At 39.1% G+C, this 19,496-nt stretch overlaps 1 protein-coding gene across 3 annotated transcripts in view; it reads left to right on the forward strand.

Moving 5' to 3' along the window:
• Window positions 1-19,496, forward strand: part of RC3H1 (ring finger and CCCH-type domains 1) — an 81,810-nt gene that overhangs the window by 42,542 nt on the left and 19,772 nt on the right. For 2 of the 3 annotated variants that reach the window (XM_020970465.2, XM_020970466.2), the window contains exons 7-13: window positions 1,484-1,616; window positions 6,837-6,955; window positions 7,902-8,014; window positions 10,832-11,113; window positions 11,427-11,641; window positions 15,930-16,300; window positions 16,840-16,998. In XM_020970465.2, coding sequence (XP_020826124.1) covers window positions 1,484-1,616; window positions 6,837-6,955; window positions 7,902-8,014; window positions 10,832-11,113; window positions 11,427-11,641; window positions 15,930-16,300; window positions 16,840-16,998 — 1,392 coding nt within the window. The remainder of the gene's footprint in view (window positions 1-1,483; window positions 1,617-6,836; window positions 6,956-7,901; window positions 8,015-10,831; window positions 11,114-11,426; window positions 11,642-15,929; window positions 16,301-16,839; window positions 16,999-19,496) is intronic. The other variant, XM_078156484.1, reaches the window with a different exon arrangement.

Consider the following 19,496-nt stretch of genomic DNA (forward strand, 5'->3'; position numbering starts at 1 on the left):
TGTTTTCTTTTGATTCTGAACTATACTTCCCATAGGTCTTATTACGTGTCTTCATATTTCTTTGCATTAATATGCCACAGTTTTTTCATATGAACACAGTCTTCCAGTGATTTGCTATTACTAATAATGTGGCTCTTGATATTTTTATAGAGTTCTTTATTTCTTTAAAAAAATCCTTAGAGTAGGGGCAGCGAGGTGGCACAGTGGATAGAGCACCGGCCCTGGATTCAGGAGGACCTGAGTTCAAATCCGGCCTCAGACACATAACACTTACTAGCTGTGTGACCCTGGGCAAGTCACTTAACCCCATTACCTAACCAAAAAAAGAAAAAAAAATCCTTAGAGTATAGTCCTACTAGTGAGATATGTTGGATCAGAAAGGGGGAAGGTAGTTCTGAAGCACACATTATACATGCCTGCTCAGTAAACTGAGGTGGGCTTCTTGTTAACTGTAGGATAAAATGTAAACTCCTGCTTGGCATTTAAAGTCTATCCACCAAACTCTTTTCAAACCTTATCAGATATTATTTCCCTAAATTCACTGTATAGTTCAGCCAAACTGGCCTTGTTGTTCTTCTCTGCACCTTTGTAGAGGCTGCCTCCATGCTTAGAAGGAGAAGGCCTTCTTAAAATCTCTGCTTTATTTCAAAGGACATTTCAAACATCACTCTCACGTAAGCTGCTAGTTCCTTCTAAATTCCTTGTATTTTATATTGTAGATATTTTGTATATATGCATAGGAAGCTTGCTAAAGGCAGAACTTATTTCACTTTTTGTCTTTTATATCCCTACTGCCCAGCATAGTGCCCAGCACATGGTAGGTGCTTAATAATTTTTTTTTTATTTCCTACTACATAATGCCATATTGCTTTTCCATACAGATCGCTATTAGTTCACAACTCCTCCAATAACATGACATACCTATTTCTCCACACCCCACCAGTGTTGAACTCAAAAAATTTTAACTATCTGCCAGTTATATGGATATGTAATGTGTCTTAGAAGTTGTTTTTTATTATTATTTTTTTTTAAGCAATTAGGGTTAAGTGACTTGCCACGGGTCACGCAGCTAATAAGTGTCAAGTGTTTGGTCTGAGGCTAGATTTGAGCTCGGGTCCTCCTGACTTCAGGGCCAGTGCTCTATCCATTTCGCCACCTAGCTGCCCCTTCAGAAGTTGTTTTTAACGAAGATTTCTATAATTATTAGAGTTTAAATAATTTTTCAGGTAGTTACTGCTAATTTTTCTTTTTGTGGTCTACCTATTTATATCTTTTGACTATTTGGGGAATGGTAGACTGTATATTCAGATTAACTTCTGTTGTTAGAAGGAGTTTGGTGGATTAAAGTTGTGACAAAGTGAATCTTTCCCTCAGGTAAAAAATGAAATTCAGTAAGCCACAAAAATGAGTGCTAAAAGATTTTCCTTTGGAAATGAAAAAGTTGTCTGACCTCTGGGAAAGTTAATATTTATCTTTTTTTAAGTTGCAGACCCCAGCCTCATTTGCACAGAGCGTTCAGGAACTCACAATTGCTCTTCAGAGGACTGGTGACCCTGCAAACCTGAACCGCCTGCGACCCCATCTGGAACTTTTAGCAAATATTGACCCTAGTCCAGGTAAATTCTTTTGGAATTAATAATAACAATAGCTAACCTTTATATACTGTACTGCTTGACTTGGTGCTCTCATCAGCTTCCATAGATTTAATTACCGTCTCTATGCTGCTTTCTTTTTTTTCTTTTTGTTAGGCAATGGGGTTAAGTGACTTGCCCAAGGTCATACAGCTAGTAGGTGTTGTGTATCTGAGGCCGGATTTGAACTCAGGTTCTCCTGACTCCAAGGCCAGAGCTCTATCCACTGTATGCTGATGATTATTAAATATACATGTCCTTCCTTAGCCTCTCTTCTGACCTCCGAACTGAACGAATGTTCAGTAGACATCTTTCTCTCTAAACCTTCCCCTCCTTCTACCGTCCCTGTTAGTAAAGGGTAACGCTATCTTCCAAGTCCCCCAGGCTCAACGTAGGTGTCATCTTTGACTCCTCACTATTTTCTCCCCCTCATATCGAAGTTGTTGCCAAGGCCTTTGCAACATCTTTCCAGTACGTCACTCTCTGTCCTCTGATACAGCCACCACTCTAGTGCAGGCCCTCATTGCCTCCTATTTGAACTAATCCAGTAGACTGCTGGTCAGTCTGCCTGCCTCAAGTCTCCACTCCAGTCTCCATCTGCTGAAGTGATTTTTCAAAAGCTTTGGTCTGATTCTCCCCGTACACACACACACACACACACACACACACACACACACACACACACACACACACCCCCCCCCCCCGAGTAAACTCTATCAGAGCTTCCCGTTGCCTCCAGGATCAAATACAAAATGCTTTTTTGTTTGTCATTCAAAGTCCTTTATAACTTAGCCTCTTCCTAACTTTCCAGTCTTCTTATATCCTACTTCCCAACACATACTCTTTGATTCAGTGACATTGGCCTCTTGGTTGTTCCACTATCAAGACCTCTCTCAGCTCTGAGCGTTCTTTTTTTTGGGGGGAGGGTGCACTTTTCAGTGCCTTTATTAGAAAGATCAAAAGTTGATTATAATTCCATATGTAATTTTACAGAGTTCACATGAGGGAGGAGTGTGGTAATACTATTAATGTGCAGGTCTCAACCATGTAGGCAGTATAACCAATATTTCTTAAACTAAGTGGCAGTATGACAATTCAGGTAAAATGGCTTGCAAAAAGCAGAGTTCTGACAATCCTTGAGGCCATACACAGAAGTAACTGCTTAATGGTGCCTTGAGTTGGATTAGACTTTTGTTATTTGTAGGAGCCTTTTTTTTTTAAACATTTACAGACCCTCAGAATGGAAGGGATTTCAGGTGCCATCTAGTTAAACTCATACATAAACAAGAATTCCCTCTCTGTCCCCCCTAATTTTGGGTATACTTCAAGGCTCTATCCTTAGCCATCTTCTGTTCTTTTTTCTCCACTCTCATTTGATGACTTCATCTCTCATGGGTTCAGTTATCTTTGTGCAGATGACTTCCAAATCTATATATACAGCCTCTTAAATGTACAGCCTATATATAACTAGTTTCTTGCTCCTGAGCTCTTCATTCTTGCATCTTCAGCTGCCCAGACCAGAGGTTCCCAAACTTATTTGGCATATTGCCCCCCTTCTCAAAAAAAAAAAATTGCTGTGTTCCCCTCGAAATCTTCAACCCTTTCTTTAACCCTTTAATGGTTTTTAAAAAAAAAATTACAACATTTCAAAAAATTGTAATTTTTTAAAAATGATACATCTTAAATTTAATAATTTATTGTAAATATGTAGAGTTTTTCCTGAATTGAAATTTTGATGGTACAATATTGCATCATGTAACAGTATAGTATCATATTGTGAACAAGTCATAACATGCACATTTCCTGCCAGTTGCATGCTGGACTTCCCAACAACGAGCGACACATTCATCTGCCAACACTTGTTGAGACCTGTTGTCAGACTTGACCATTGATCGGTTATAACTTGTATTTTGTGTTTCTTTGGAAAGTGATATAATCACTATGACTTTCTCTGTTACACAACAGATGAAACATGTATGAATGGTTTTTCAAAATTTTCTTCTCTTTCCTTATGCTTCCGTTTACATTTTTATTCAGTGCCTCCCGATTGTACCTGAGGCTACTACCACCCCATCCCCATCATTCTAATGCCCCCCAGTATTGCTCACTTTGGAAACCTCTCGATTAATGGGTATTCCAAACTGGATGTCCCATAGTTGTTTCAGACTCAGCATGTTTGAACTAGCCTCATCTTTGTCCCAAAACCCACTTCTCTTACACTTCTTTTCAAGTTACTTGGGTTCAGAACTTTGGCAGTTATCCTTGACTTATCACTTTGCTTTGTACCAGAGGATACTTCTACCTCCGCAACATCTCTCATGTTTGTCAGACCATGTCACTCTGTACTTGAATAAATTCCTAATGGCTCCTTAATGCTTCTAAGATCAATTATAAACTTTTTCAGTCTTCTTACACATGACTCCCCTCCTGTAATTGAGCCATCCTAGCCTCTTTGCTGTTTGTCATGATAGATTTTCCATCTCCTCTCTCTTCCTGAAAGGACCCTTCCTTCCATCTACCTTCCTTGAAATCTGGTCTCATACTAACTAGACTTAGCCTCAGGTATTATCAAATTCTTGAAGTCATTTCTTTTCTCATAACACCTCCCCAAATTGCATTGTACTCATCTGGTATTTGTTTTAAATATGTCGCTTTGGGGCAAGGGCTGTTTTGCTTTTTATCTTTAAATTTCTTGTGCCTGGCACGTAATAAACAATAAATTGATGACTAGCTTGTAAAAACATAATACAAAAGAACTATGTTTGTGGTATGTTGCCAGTGTTAAAATTCTTAAAATTTTATTATTCTTAAATAGAAACCTTTTTGTTAACACAGTTTCCTCAGTTATAGTAACAGCACAGTAAGTTGTCTTTGTTTTAGGAATAAAGGGTAGAGGGGCAGCTAGGTAGCCTTGGGCTCAGCAGGACCTGAGTTCAAGTCTGACCACAGACACTTGACACTTACTAGCTGTATGACCCTGGGCAAGTCACTTAACCCGTTCCTAACCAAAAAAAGCAAAAAAAAAAAAAGAGTAGAGGGTAGAGGTGTGATCTTATCATTGGGAACTCTCTTTATTATAATAGGTCAGCCTTTCTCTGTGATTCTGAATCTGAGACAGACTACATGTTATCTTTGTATTCACAGCTCTTAGCCCAGGGCCTAGCATCTAATAAGTGGGTTTTTGTTTGTTTTTGCTTTTTGGTGAGGCAATCTGGGGTTAGGTGACTTGCCCAGGGTCACACAGCTAGTAAGTGTCAAGTGTCTGAGGTTGAATTTGAACTCAGGTCCTCCTGACTCCCAAGGCCGCAGCTCTATCCACTGCGCCACCTAGCCGCCCCGTAAGTGTTTAATAAATGCTTGTTGATTCAAGGGCAATGCTCTGTCCATTATTCTACACCCCCTTAATTGTTGCTTTAGTGAAGCAGAATTAGTCTGAAGAGAAAAATGAACACTTTCCCAAACTTGAAGCAATTAGAAATGAAGAGCTCTTGAAACTCTTGGAAAATGACCAGTATAAAGGAGATTCACTGTTCCAGGGGAGTGGTTGCCAGCCTGTGTGCCAAAAATTCCTGGAGGCTTTCTGTGATAATGCCTTGGGTCCATGAACCTATTTTACTGCATTAGCACCAACCTCATACACATTGTGAATCCGTGCAATAAATAAACACACTTTTGGTAGGTTGTCTGAAGCCTCGTTATGCTGTTGTGATTGATAGACTGCAAGTGAATTTTAAGTGTTTGGCATGTCTGATGTGTGTGTGTGGGGTCTATGTAATCATTTTTTGTTAAAATGGGTTCTTATTCAGGAAAAGAACAGGAACTTGTGCTAACATTTAATTTATTCTTTGTTCTTTTTATAATGTCTCCCATGTTGTGTCAGCAGCTCCTTCATCTGAGACCGAACTCTCCTTTCAGATTTTTACATGCCACTGGCCTAACTTGTTTACTCTGGCCTACTTAAACTAGACCATTGTGTGGCCTAGTGTTTCGGTTGAGGTGCACACCACACTTAGAAGCAGCGGGGTGGGACAGTAGAGAGAGTGCTGGGCCTGGAGTTAGGAAGACCTGAATTCAGATCCAGATTGACATTTGTAAGTTGAGTCCCTTTGGCAAGTCAGTCAGTCAGTCAGTCTGTCTGCTTTAGTTTCCTCAGCTGTAAAATGGGGATCATAATAGCACATACCGCTCAGAGCTGTTGTGACTACCAAATGAGATATTTGTAAAAAGCTTATTAGTACAGGGCCTGGCACATGGTAGGCACTTAATAAATGCTTGTTCCATCCCCCCACCCATGCATACAATATGAGAATCATTTAAAGGAACTGAGGTTGTTTAGAATAGGATAGAGAAGACTTAAGAGCTCTTCTCCTGCATGAAGGGCTGGTTGTGGAAGGGAGGGTTTGGGCTTGTTCTGCTTAAGCACAACAAGAAGCACTTGGCAGACATTGGAGAGGCAGGTTTCAGCTTGATTCATGGTAAGCTTTGGAACAATTAAAGCTGTTCACATGTTTAACAACCTGCCTTGAAATTGGAAGTGTCATCCGCAGGAGTTCTGTTCAGGTGTGAGTTGAATTCCCATCTAGCTGATAAATCTGTGATTCTATAAAATACAACTTTTAGCTTATTTACATGGCATTTTTTTTTATTAACCAGATTTCTTTTCCTGCTAAATGACAAAGCCGTTTCTGTATATGGTTATCTAAGTTCACCAAATAAATGAATTACTTATTTCATTGAAAAAGAACAAAAGATTTTACTTTAGGATTCCTTTAAGTAGCATCTCTTTGGGCAGATAATCTTGGGAAATGTGGATAATGTAAGAAGATACTAGTTAAATGTATCTTTTTACATAAAAAAGCATCTCTTGTAGTTTTTAAAAATATAGCAAGTTGATTCACAAAGTACTTCCAACAATACTGTAACTGCAAGGGATACCAAGATACTTGTTTTTATTATAAAAGCTCTGAATTTTTTCCAAGCTAATGATTTTACTGAAAATAGAAGGAAAAAAGCTTACTCCATCATTCTGCAGTGGATGACAAGTTAAATGACATACTGTAGAGAAAGGCCTTATTTTTCTTGGATGTCTGAGCATCATCTTTTTTGTAGTTAAAAATTGTTATGTCCTTTTCTATAATTCAGTTTTGTTGTTGTTTATGCAGCCTTGTAAAAAGCTCTTGCTCCTTTTCCTTGTATGCTACACAGATGCCCCTCCTCCAACTTGGGAACAGTTAGAAAATGGGTTGGTCGCTGTGCGCACAGTGGTACATGGACTGGTTGATTATATTCAAAATCACAGTAAGAAAGGAACAGACCAGCAACAGGTAATACAGGAGTATGTATGTATGAAGAAGTAAAGTCACTAAAGGCACAGACATAAGAAAGAAAAGTAGGTTACTATTTGCCAACCCTGAATCAGCAATACTTTTGAAAGAGGCTGACAAAAAATAAAAATTCATTTTTTTGTATGATTATCCTTGTAAATTGGGTTCATATGGTCATCTAGAGAAATTGAAATAAAAATTGCCCTCCTGATAGCTTGTAGTAAAGGTCTGCCATATAGAATAATATGGAGGTGAAGACTCACACCTAAAATTTGAGCTTTGTTTCTTTCCCTTTAAGAAGAAAAGCAAATCTTACAGCTTTCTTGAATGCTGGAGTAGAATCCCCAAATCTGGCAATAAATAATGAAATGCAGCCAACTTGTTTTAGCTTTACATCATAGAGTAATTGCACTTGAAGGTTCTATAGACTGTCTTTAATCTCCTACCTTTAAACCTCCCTCTTCTCCATAGAGAACTACTATAATGGGATTTTTTCACATTGGTAATTTGATGAAGCATTATCTGATAAAACTTTAATGCACTAATTGGTGTCAGATAGGCTTTAAAGTACATATTAAATAAAGCATGGTATGGTTTAAGAGAAGGTCATCATTATTGTCAAATAGTATTTATTAAGGTTCCACATTGTTCAGCATTGGATATTATAAACTAATTTAAAAACCATGCTTACAATCTTAAACGACAGTGGCTTCACTGCCATTAATAATCTGGGGAAATTTTTGGGTTGCACAGATTGAGGTCATACCTTGAAAAAATATTGTATTGCTGTGTTTTGATACTAAAGTATAAGGAAAGCATGACACTATTTATTGTTTTCTGTTACTTCAAAGACAGAAGTCTTCTTAAAGCCCTTTAAACTGTACAGTAACTTAGGATCATCTGTTTAAATGCTTCACTGATTAATTGATTTATTTTTGCTCCTTAGCCTCCTCAGCACAGCAAGTATAAAACTTACATGTGCCGAGACATGAAACAGAGAGGAGGGTGCCCCCGGGGGGCCAGCTGCACGTTTGCACACTCACAGGATGAATTGGAAAAGTAGGTATCCATCTTGTAGAAATTATTTCAGACTTTTGTTGTATCCCTGTTACAATAACCTAAGAGTTTCATTGGAAGCCTTGCTTGCCTTTGAAACTCAGGAAGTTAGCAGAGGCTACAATAATAAATTATGCCAATGCAATTTTTTATGTTCATATAATACCTTAAAAGAATCCTACTAAAAAAAATTTTTTTAGTATATATTTATTTTCAGTTCTCAATATTTACTTCCACAAGATTTTGAGTTCCAAATTTTCACCCCATCTCACCCCTCCCCCTACCCCAAGATGGCATGCATTCTGAATATATCTTCCCCTAGTCTGTCCTCTCTATCTCTTCCCCCCTTCTCTTATCCCCTTTCCCTTCTATTTTCCTGTAGGGCAGGACATACTTCTGTACCCCATTTCCTGTATTTCTTTTTTCTCAGTAGCATGTGAAAACATTTTTTTTAAACATATGTTTTTAAAACTTTAGGTTTCAGATCTCTCCTTTCTTCCCTCCCCACCACCCTCCAACTCAATAGGTCATACATGTGCAGTTATGCAAAACACTTCCTTAGTAGACATGTTGTGAAAAACTAACTCTATTTCCCTCAATCCTATCCTGCCCTCCCATTTATTCTATTCTTTTTTTGACCCTGTCCCTCCTCAGAAGTATTTGCTTCTGATTACCCCCTTTCCCAATCTGCCCTCTTCTCTATCACCCCCCTGCTCTCTTGTCCCCTTCTCCCCCTGTTTTCCTGTACAGCAAGACAGATTTCCATACCCAACTGAATGTGTATGTTATTCCCTCCTTAAGCCAAATCCTATGAGAATAAGATTCCCTCATTCCCTCTCACCTTCCCCCATTTCCCCTCCACTGTAAGAGACTTTTCTTTTCTGCTTTTTTTTGTGAGATAATTTACCCCATCCTACCTCTCCCTTTCTTCTTCTCCAAATATAATCCTCTCTCATCCCTTAATTTTATTCTCCAGATATAACCCCTTAATCTTCAACTCATCCTGTGCCCCCTGTCTGTCTATCTATCTGTCTATCTACCTATACATACATATAATTTTTTCCCTCCAACTACCCTAATACTGCATCTTTCCATGCAGGAATGTAAACAGTTCAGCCTTAATAAGTCTCTTATGATTTCTCTTTCCTGTTTACCTCTTCATGTTCCACTTGACTCTTATATTTGAAAGTCAGATTTTCTATTCAGCTCTGGTCTTTTCATCAAGATTGCTTGAAAGTCCTCTGTTTCACTGAATGCCATTTTTCCCCCTGAAGGATCAGACTCAGTTTTGCTGGGTAGAATCCTACTAAAAATTAAGAGCAACAAAATAGCAACCAAACTGGGGGAGAGTGTTATTAGGGAGAGCAATTTTGTATTTATGAATCTCTCTTGTTTGGTTTTTTTGTTTGGGTTTTTTTTTTTGGCTAGGCATTGGGATCAAGTGACTTGCCCAGGGTCACACAGCTAGTAAGTGTCAAGTGTCTGAGTCCGAATTTGAACTCAGGTGTTCCTGACTTCAATGCCAGTGCTCTATCCACTGTGCCACCTAGCTGGCCCATGTATCCTCTTAAATGAATAATTCTAACCCCCAAAATAGTGACAGTATCTTGGAAAACAGTTGTGTTTTCCTGAAAAATGAGGGCTTTCTCCCCTCACAGGCTAAATGAAAGAATAGATTTTCTTCTTTAGATAAAAATAGCAGGTATTCACAAATGGAAACCACTTGGGATAATTACGTGTTATTTGTGTGTAGGTTTATTTCTAAATTTAAATATGTATCAAAAGAATCCCTATTTCAAAACAAATTTCCCCTTCATGGTTGGATGAAGGATGCTATAGTATGGGAATTAAATTTTTAACTACAGTAAAGTTTAGACCCTTTAATCTCATGTCTAGTTTGTTTTGTTTTCTGGCATGCTGTAACAAAAAGGAATTTCCTTCTTTTTCCCCATTCATATTTCTCATTTCACAAGTCTCTGTAAATTACCCCGTAATGTTTTCTTACTACGGTTGGAGCATTCCTTATTTAACAATAACCAAAAAAAAATCTAATCTTAGTACATAGGTGTCATAATTCCATTATAACAGTTATATTCTGCCACTTTCAGTTAGTCAAACTTGGTCATTATTAAGTTGATTTGTAGTATTTTTGACTTTAACAGTTTTCCTCAGAGAATTTAATAAAAGTGACTTCACTGTTCAGTCATTGAACTACAGTAGAGCAAAAGTGCTATTTCAGAATCTAGGTGCCTTTTTTTGTTTGGTTGGTTTTGGGTTTTTTTCCCCCATTTTTCACTTCCATTCCTCCAGTATGTTCTGTAGGGGGTTCAACAAAATGCTTCATAATAAAAGAATGATATAAGAGTGATACAGTGGACTACTCATGATAAAAAAAAAGTAGAATACAGTGACCAAATACATATTCAAAATGTTTCAGCTTTAAGGAGTTTTTTACTTTAATCAAAATGTCCCTAATGAAAAAACGTTTCGTTCAGTCAACAAACTTTTTATTTGTTGAATAAATATGCAAGATTGAATGAAGTATGTGTGGGGTTTTTTTTGCTTATTTTCCTGTATATACATTCTTACAGATAGAAGATATTTTCTGTTAGAATTTCTTACAGTAATTTCAAAGGGGGGTGGTAATCAGGTATTTGTTTTAAGAAATTTGATTGCTGGAAAATTTATAAGAATTGGAAATTTTGCCTATAGTGCCTATGCAAAACTGTCCCTTTTGGTGGTTTCTTTTTTTTTCTTTCTTTTTTTTTAATTTTAATTTAAAAAAAATTTTTTTTGGTGTGTAATTTTGTTTTTCTGAAGATTTCGTAAAATGAACAAACGTCTGGTTCCCAGAAGACCCCTGAGTGCCTCCTTAGGCCAGCTCAATGAGGTGGGCCTACCTTCAGCAGGTATCCTTTCAGAAGAGGGGGCAGTGGACCTGCCCAGCAGAAAACCTACTGCCCTGCCGAATGGAATTGTGTCAGCAGGGAGCACCGTGACACAGCTGATCCCCCGAGGGACAGACTCCAGCTATGACTCTGGTCTGAAGCCAGGAAAGATTGACCACCTGAGCAGCAGCGCTCCGGGATCCCCTCCTGACCTGTACGGCTTCCTAACTATTGATTGAGGTTTTCTGTGTGTGAAACATGTGGTTAAGGAACAGTAGCTATTTTCTAATCTCTTCCAGTAGTTTCCTTTTTTTCTGGTGGCTTGCATTTCTATGACCTAATGATTAAAAAAGAAACCAGAACAGGAGACATAAGCCACTTTATTTTTTTATTAGAGGGACAACAGAAATTATAAGCTATTTCCTAAAATATGCAAATCTGCTTTGTTATATAGCTTGTTGTTGACTCAGAGGGAACTTCTTCAGACAACTTAATGATCATTAAACACTTTTTCCTTTTCCTTTTAGACTGGAACCTGGACCCAAGAACATTTCTGCCTTACCTGTGACTCCTCACCCTGTACCCCCTAGGGGACCGACAGACCTGCCTTCCATGCCGGTTACCAAACCTCTTCCCATGGTACCACGAGGCTCCCAGCTATACTCAGCGCAGCAAGCAGATGTATTTTATCAGGATCCTCGAGGAGCTGCTCCACCTTTTGAGGCAGCACCTTATCCCCCAGGTAATAACACACCTTTAAGTTGTGTAATCCATTTTCTCTTAGAGTAGTGAAGTAGTACTTTGTTCATTATTGACACATCTTTTATGAGACAGGTAGATGACAAAATTTATTAGCAGGTTACAGATTATACAATTAATAGCAAGGATGCAGTGAGCTATGTATTAGTTCTACCAGTGACAGAGCCAGAGTTAAAACCCAAGATAATCTACTAAGTAATATTGTGCTGTTATCTGTTAATCTAGAATATTCATGTAGTCATAGAAATGACAAGTCACAACAAGAGGGTAAGGCAGATCTGCTCAATAGATAACAGGATGTTTGCTAGGTTTTTATATTTTGGACTCAGTCTTTCAGCCTAAAAAATTAATAATTAGACAATATTCTTGGCAAGTATGGCATATTTTCCCCCTCAGTCAACTAAGTTGACACTGTGTGTGTATTTCAGGAATCATAGAATCATCAATGTAGACCTGAAAGGGACCACTGAGTTCATCTAATCCAACTCCTTCATTTTATAGATTAGGAGACTGTTAGATGCTCTGACGTTAAATACTTTGTCTAAGGTCATGCAGAAAACCAGAAATCTCATCCCTTTAAGGGAATCCAGAAAAACTTTCTCAAGTGATTTTTGAGATGGGTATGAGAGAATGGATAAGCTTTATAAAGGTTCCAGTTCTGGAGACAACTCCATTTCATATCAACTATCCAGGGTGCCCCAGCCCTTGGTCCTCCCATGTTTACTCTGGCCTGCACTGTCCACTCTCTGCAGATTCTCTCAGTCACACGTCAGGGCTTGATGTGCAGCACAGTAGAGTTCCAGGTGGACTAGGAGTTCAACCCAACTCCTTTGGGGAGGGGAGTGCATTCCCACTCAGGTCTCAGGGTAGCAGGTGGGAGTGTTCACATGAGGTAGAGGTTTGCTGCATTTGTTTTGACCTCAGCCCCTTTGTTGTAGACAAGTGATGCCTGTGCTCCTGAACGCAGAAAGGAGCTATGCCATTTGACAGTGCTGAGGAAAATGCCCTTCCCTTCATCCCCAGCTCTGGATTCCAGTCCTGTTCCTTACTAGTTTTATAACACTAGCCAAGTCACTTGGCTTCTCTGGGACTGCTTCCTCATTTATAAAAACTGAGGGTTAGATTCCATGATCTTTGAAGCTTGTTCCATCTCTAGCTCTGGGATCCTATGATTTTATGCTGAAAGAATGACAAGAGCGAAAACATGGAAGGAGGAAATTATAGTTCCTTTTCATAGAGTAGTTAGGAGTTCATTTTGGCTCTAAGGATGGGATGTGTGTAGTCCTGTTAGGGAGTTCAGGCTGAAAAATGAGGTTGTGACCTTACTGAGGAACAGCTGAAATGATCAATCAGCTGAAGAGTTTGAGCTTAATTTGTCAGTCAGTGAAAACTCATTAAAGGTGCAACCTGATCTGAACAATATTCCCCTTTACAACAAATGGCTACTAGGTCATCTAGCCTTTGCTATAAATGTTCTGTGAGGCAGAACCCGCTGTCTCCTGAGACAGTCTCATTTACTCTTCGATAGCTCTAATTATTGGGGAGTTTCTCCTGCTTATTCACTGCCTTTGCTAAAATATAGTACTTAAACTTGAACATAGGAGGTATTGTAGGCGTGATCTGACAGTAGAAATTGCACCTCCCCAGTTCTGGACCCTGTACCTCTTTTTTTTTTTAAAGCATAGGCAATGGGGTTAAGTGACTTGCCCAGGGTCACACAGCTAGTTAAGTGTTATGTGTCTGAGGCTGGATTTGAACTCAGGTCCTCCTGAATCCAAGGCCGATGGTCTATCCACTGCGCCACCTAGCTGCCCCCCCACCTCTTTTGAATGTAGTCATTCATCGCCTTGGCTTTATAGGTAGCCATAGCACCTGTTGATTTTTATTGACTTTGCAGTCAGTCCAGGAGACCCTTAGATCATTTTTTTAAGATGAATTCCCTTTTATTATTTGTGAAGTTTACTTTTGAAACCCATGTGTGAAATCTTTCATTTATCCCTATTAAGTCACTTCATAATACATTCAGCACAGTGTTCTAGTCAATCTTTTTGAATTCTGACTTTATCTTTCATTGTGTCAGCTAACTAATCAACCCAGCTTTTCATACTTGAAGGCAGAGACTAGTTCACAAGAGGAGGGGGAAGGAGTGTCTGGTTTAGTGGGTAGGACACTAAATTTGAGTTAGATTCAAATTTCAAAAACGTAATTGCTCTTTGACTCTGGGCAAATCACTGGACTTTCCTCTCCTTTAGATTCTTCCTTTATAAGTAATATTTGCCTCCCAGGTTTGTGGTGAGTATCATAGGGTGAAGGATTTAGAATTGCTTAGAAACAGTTTTAGAGGGCTCCTTTATTGTACAAATGACTTGCCCAAAGTCCCATAGGTAGTAAATGTCAAAGGTAGGATTTGAATCCAGGTTCTTTGCCCCTGGAGTTTGTGTTTTTTTAGTTCTTCCTACGATTTTACATCTTTAAAGAATAAAATGATAAAATGTGTGTTGCTTTGCACACCTTAAGTACTGTATAAGAGGCATCTGTTTTAACTGTAGTAGTTGTCACCACTGTCGTCACAATCATCATCATATAGAGTGCTGGGCATGGAGTAAAAGAAGTAGGTTTTACCCTCTCTTCAGATACTAGCTGTGTAACCACAGATGAGTATGCTAATCAAAAATGTGTGTGAAGTAGTAGATAGCCTGTTGTAGAATCAGAAACACCCTCTGACCCATACTGGCCACGTGACACTTAATGCCTCAGTGGCCCAGAGGATGTTAGGACTCTCAGGTGCAAATCTACATTGACAAAGGAAGTTGAAAATTCCCCTGTATCACTGAATTCACAGACATGGTTCCCCTGTTGGTAAGTGTGTACAGACACATTTACACACCGTCTCTCTCTCACTCACACACACACACACACACACACACACACACACACAGAGATAAGAGTGAGTTACTGTTGTTTCAGAGATTGAATCTGTTAGATTTGGCAGTTGATTGAATGTTTGAATTGAATTTATTGAATTGATTGAATGCAGAGAGGAGGCCAGAGTTACTTGCAGAGACCTGTAGAAGGGTGGTACTGTTAAGAAATAGGCAAATCTGCAGTAAGAACTGAGTTAGTGAAGGAAAATAGAGGGTTACTATCCAGTGGGTCCATGTCCAAGTCAGATAAGACCTCCATCTGGTAGAGTGTGCCTGTTTTTAAAAATGTGAAGGAATTTAATGAATTAGTCTCTTAAAATGATTCTGAGGGTTTGAGGATAACATAGAGAAGCCTAAAATGTCACTAAAGCTTAATGTCTTTGAATATAAAATGACACCTGAGGAACAGTGAAAATGGACCCTCCTGAAATCAGAATAGACGACAGGTATTTTTACAAACTACTGTTGCTAGCATTGACTACACACGTCCTTCTCTGCTTTTAAAACAGTAGTTTTTGATGCTTTTTACTTTAGTGTATGTATAACTTTTTGGCTATTTGTGCAAAGAACCAATCTCATTATTGTTAAAGTAACCTATGTGGAGCTTAGAACTATGTCATTATTGTTGCTCTTCCCTCTCTGTGCCCACGTACGGTTGGGTTACAGATCTCTGAGCCAGTGGTCGTCACATACCATCAGCCTGTTGATTCCTTAGCGCCAGGCATCTTCCCTGTCCCCGGCACTAAGATCGTAGTTTAACAGTGTTATACAGTGAGCCTCTGCCCTTGAAATTATTTCCAAACTTATTTGATCATATACCACTATCAACAAAGAATTTTTTGGTACACAGACCCCCATGTATTTTATTTATAAGCTATACGTGTGTGTGTGTGTGTGTGTGTGTGCGCTGTAATGATCTATTATTTTAATTATGTCTAAAAAATAGAAAATAAAAGACTGGGGTAAATATGAAATAAGCAGTAATTTTTTTAATTTATTAGTTATATAGTAAACCTTTTTGTCTGGGCTAAAATGGGAGGCAGGAGTAGGGGAGAGAGGAGCATTCTGGTAGTATCACCAGCCTGACTGTCTGGCACAGCCCACACTGAAGCAAGTTAGGGGAAGGAGCAGTGGCAGATGGTCAGAGGGAACATGCTCTGAAGCGCTGCTACTGTTTTCAAGTTTCACATTTTGTCACATCTTACTGGATTGTCTTGCTGTCAGCTTGTTTTATAATGCAAAGAGTAAATTAATGACTCTTATTGATTACACAGGTAAAAAAAGTCTATTTCTCACTAGAAGATTTGCTTACAAAGACTGTTTTTGGTGCTTGTTTTATACTTATAGGGATGTACTATACTCCAACCCCGCAATGTGTCTCCCGCTTTGTCCGACCGCCACCATCTGCTCCTGAACCTGGTCCTCCATATTTGGATCATTACCCACCCTACCTCCAGGATCGTGTAGTAAACTCCCAATATGGGACTCAGCCACAACAGTACCCACCCGTGTACCCACCACATTATGATGGCCGTCGTGTGTACCCTACTCAGTCTTATCCACGAGAGGAGATTTTCCAGGAAAGCCCAGTACCCATTGAGATTCCACCGGCAGCTGTTTCACCTTATGTACCAGAGTCCAGAGAGAGATACCAGCAAATAGAGAGTTATTATCCTGTGGGTCCACATCCAAGTCAGATAAGACCTCCATATATCAGAGTATGCCTATTTTTAAAAATTACTATTTAATGAATTAGTCTCTTGAAATGATTCTCTAACCTTTGGAATAGGTAGCTAGCGCTAGCACCTAGCTGTCTAATCTAGCTTTTGAAATATGTGCAAACGTTCTGTTTCTAGCTGACCGGTTTTTTTTCCTTTAATAATTTGATTAATTTATTATTAAAAGTGAAGCCATGTTTCTCTTTTCTTTTCTTTTCTTTTTTTTGGCCACAATCCAATTTTCTTAATTTCTCAACTTTTATTTAAAAGATTAAAATTTTCAGCATAATTGAAGGTTGACAGCTACCTGATAGACAATAAGAAATCTAGCCTGCTTCTCTTGAGAACTTTGACACATTTTTTTGTTGGCTTTAAATTTTGAACATCAAGTTTATTATATTATATATTTAAAGCTGGGAGGGAACATTTAAGACAAATGTTTAAAGTGGATGTACCAAAGCTATTAACTATTTAAATAAACATTAAATACATTCAGTGGGTTTTTAAAGTCTTTTCTGAATTTTTCATTTCATTTCTAGGAGCCTTACAGCAGACTACCACCCCAGGCCCACCCTAGTCTAGATGAGCTACATCGACGACGGAAGGAAATCATGGCCCAACTAGAAGAGAGAAAAGTCATCTCACCACCTCCTTTTGCACCTTCACCAACCTTGCCCCACTCCTTCCATCCAGAGGAAGTAAGCATTGTAGTCTTAAATCTTCAGTGTCTGTTTTTTTGAAAGCAAATTGACAGTATTCATTCAGCAGTTTTTCAGTTGCAAACAAAATGCCTAATATTTTTACTTGTCTTACGTTAAAATTACAATAAATACAATGATTCAGATAAATTATCAGTAATGAGCAAGATGAAGTTAGAGTTAGAACTATATCCAGCTCTCTGTTCACATCAATGAGGAATGACTTACCTATAGTTTTCCAGATGTATAGATTATACAAATTAATCAGTAAAGTCAAAATATTTTATATATTTTTTTCTTATTTAAATCCACATGATAACAGTTTTTTCCCCTTAGTAACAACAACAATTGAAAATATGCGGGAATACTGCTATATAATACCCTTCTACAAAATTCGTTATAAGGCTGATCTTCTGTTCTTGCCTCCTTCCTGAAGTGGGTTATATACTGAACTGAGGAGCACTCCATCCTAGGGCTCTGCTACCTGTTAACCAGCTCCTCTGCTACTTACTGACCATAAGATTAGCATGTTCCTGCACAGGTCAGCGATTATAATTGTAGTTCAGTATTACATTTATAGCCTTAGTTATCTGAAAGTCAGCCTCCCACATCCAGGACAGCCTTGAATCAAGGCTTTTGGGATGGTTTTGTTTGTTTGTTTGGGGGGGAAAAATCAGTATATATATATATTTTTTAAAAATCAGCGTGTGTGTGTGTGTGTGTGTGTGTGTGTGTGTGTGTGTGTGTGTGTGTGTGTGTGTGTGTGTGTGTGTGTGTGTGTGTGTGTGTGTGTGTGTGAAAAGGAGGAATAAAACCCGAGCCCCAACATCCCCTCAGCCTCTGCAGATATTAAAAGCAAAAAGAGCAAAGGACCCTCAAGATGATGGTGAGATACACCAGAACTGGTGAGTCCTCAGAAGTAACAAGGAAATAAAAGGAAGATCAATGCAGGAGGAACAGTGTAATCTAGGGGCAGTAGATGGCCTTTATGATATGCCTACTGGGTACACACTACTGCACACAGGATCCGGAGAGAAGAGTCGATGAGGGGAGGCAGGTGACAACATCGGTTAGAGGTTTCAGCTGTAAGTCAGTTGGAAGTACTCGGTGCTCCTTAGACTGCAGTGGCCAGACAGACGGAAATGCATCTTTCATTGGTGAAAGCCCTATCCTGTGGGACAGCATATGACATATGTACATATGTATCTTGGCACTAAGAACTTTCTTTTCTGGCGTTTTAGTAGTTGAGGAGGCCCTAGTGTCTCAGATGCCCTCCTGCTTCTGCCTCTCTCTCAGTCCATACTTTGCTTTGGTGGCCTGGCTCCAGGCACTTACTCAAAGCCCCTTACCCAGAGCTGTCCCACAAAATTTTGCTGATATTCCTTCAGTATAAATCTTAACACTGATGACCAAGCTGTCATTTATGGTGTCAGAGTACACTGAAAGAGACTATATAATATTTTTAAAAGACACAATTTTACTTACTATAGCCCCATCATTTTATAGATGAGGACATTGAGGTCCTTATCTGAGTAACTTGTCCGAAATCACACAGTGAGTTAGAAGCACAGCTGGGCAAAAACCCATGTCTTTTTTTTTTTTTAACTAAATGAAAAATCTAGAAGGAAACAAAATCTTTCCCATATACTTTGCCTCTACTTGTCATATCCCACTCCCTTCTAACTGCACTACTTGGCTGAAACTGCTTTCTTCAAGGTCCCTACTGTTGCATTAATTATTATATTCCATGGCCCTTTCTTAGTCCTTGACCTTCTTGACTTCCCAAGAGCATTAAATGACCTTTCCTTTCCTTCTTCCTGAACGCTTTCTTCTTCCTGGGTTTTCGTGACAAGTCTGTCTCCTGGTCAAGTCAAGCATTTATTAAGTACGTACTATGTGCCAGACACTGTGCTAAGGACTGAAGATACAAAGAGAGGCTAAAATAGTCCCTGCTCTCAAAGACCTCAGTCTCATGGAGAAGACAGCGTGCAAACGATACACAGGATACATTGGAGATAATCAGCGTAGAAATGGCATCAGGAATAAGGGATAGTGGGAAAGGCTTCTTCCATGTATGATGGAAGCCAGGAGATGAGATAAAGAGGTAGAGAATCCCAGGCATGGAGGAGAGCCAGTGAACATGCCCAGAGTCCTGAAATGGAGTCTTAGGGGAGGAAGAAGAAGGAGGCTACTGTCACTGGATTACAGGATGTATGAAGAAGGAGGAGGAGAGTTGGGTGGCTTTTCATTCTCAGTCCCCTTCACAGGCTTCTCATCCATATTTGCCCTCTGTGCTTTGGATATCCCAGAGCTCTGCCTTAGGGGCCCTCTTTTCTGTATACTGTCTCCTGCTGATGTCATTGGTTCTCCTAGTTTTAATTTTCAAATCTATACAGATGACCGGCAGTTCATCTCTTCATCTCTTTCAGCTTCATTCAGTTCAGCTTCATTCTTTAAATTCCATGTTCCTGCTAGACAACTTTACCTGGAGGTTTCAT

The sequence above is a fragment of the Phascolarctos cinereus genome, unplaced genomic scaffold (genome assembly GCF_003287225.1).
Source record: "Phascolarctos cinereus isolate Bilbo 61053 unplaced genomic scaffold, phaCin_HiC Scaffold_5;HRSCAF=322, whole genome shotgun sequence".
Classification (NCBI taxonomy): Eukaryota; Metazoa; Chordata; class Mammalia; order Diprotodontia; family Phascolarctidae; genus Phascolarctos; species Phascolarctos cinereus.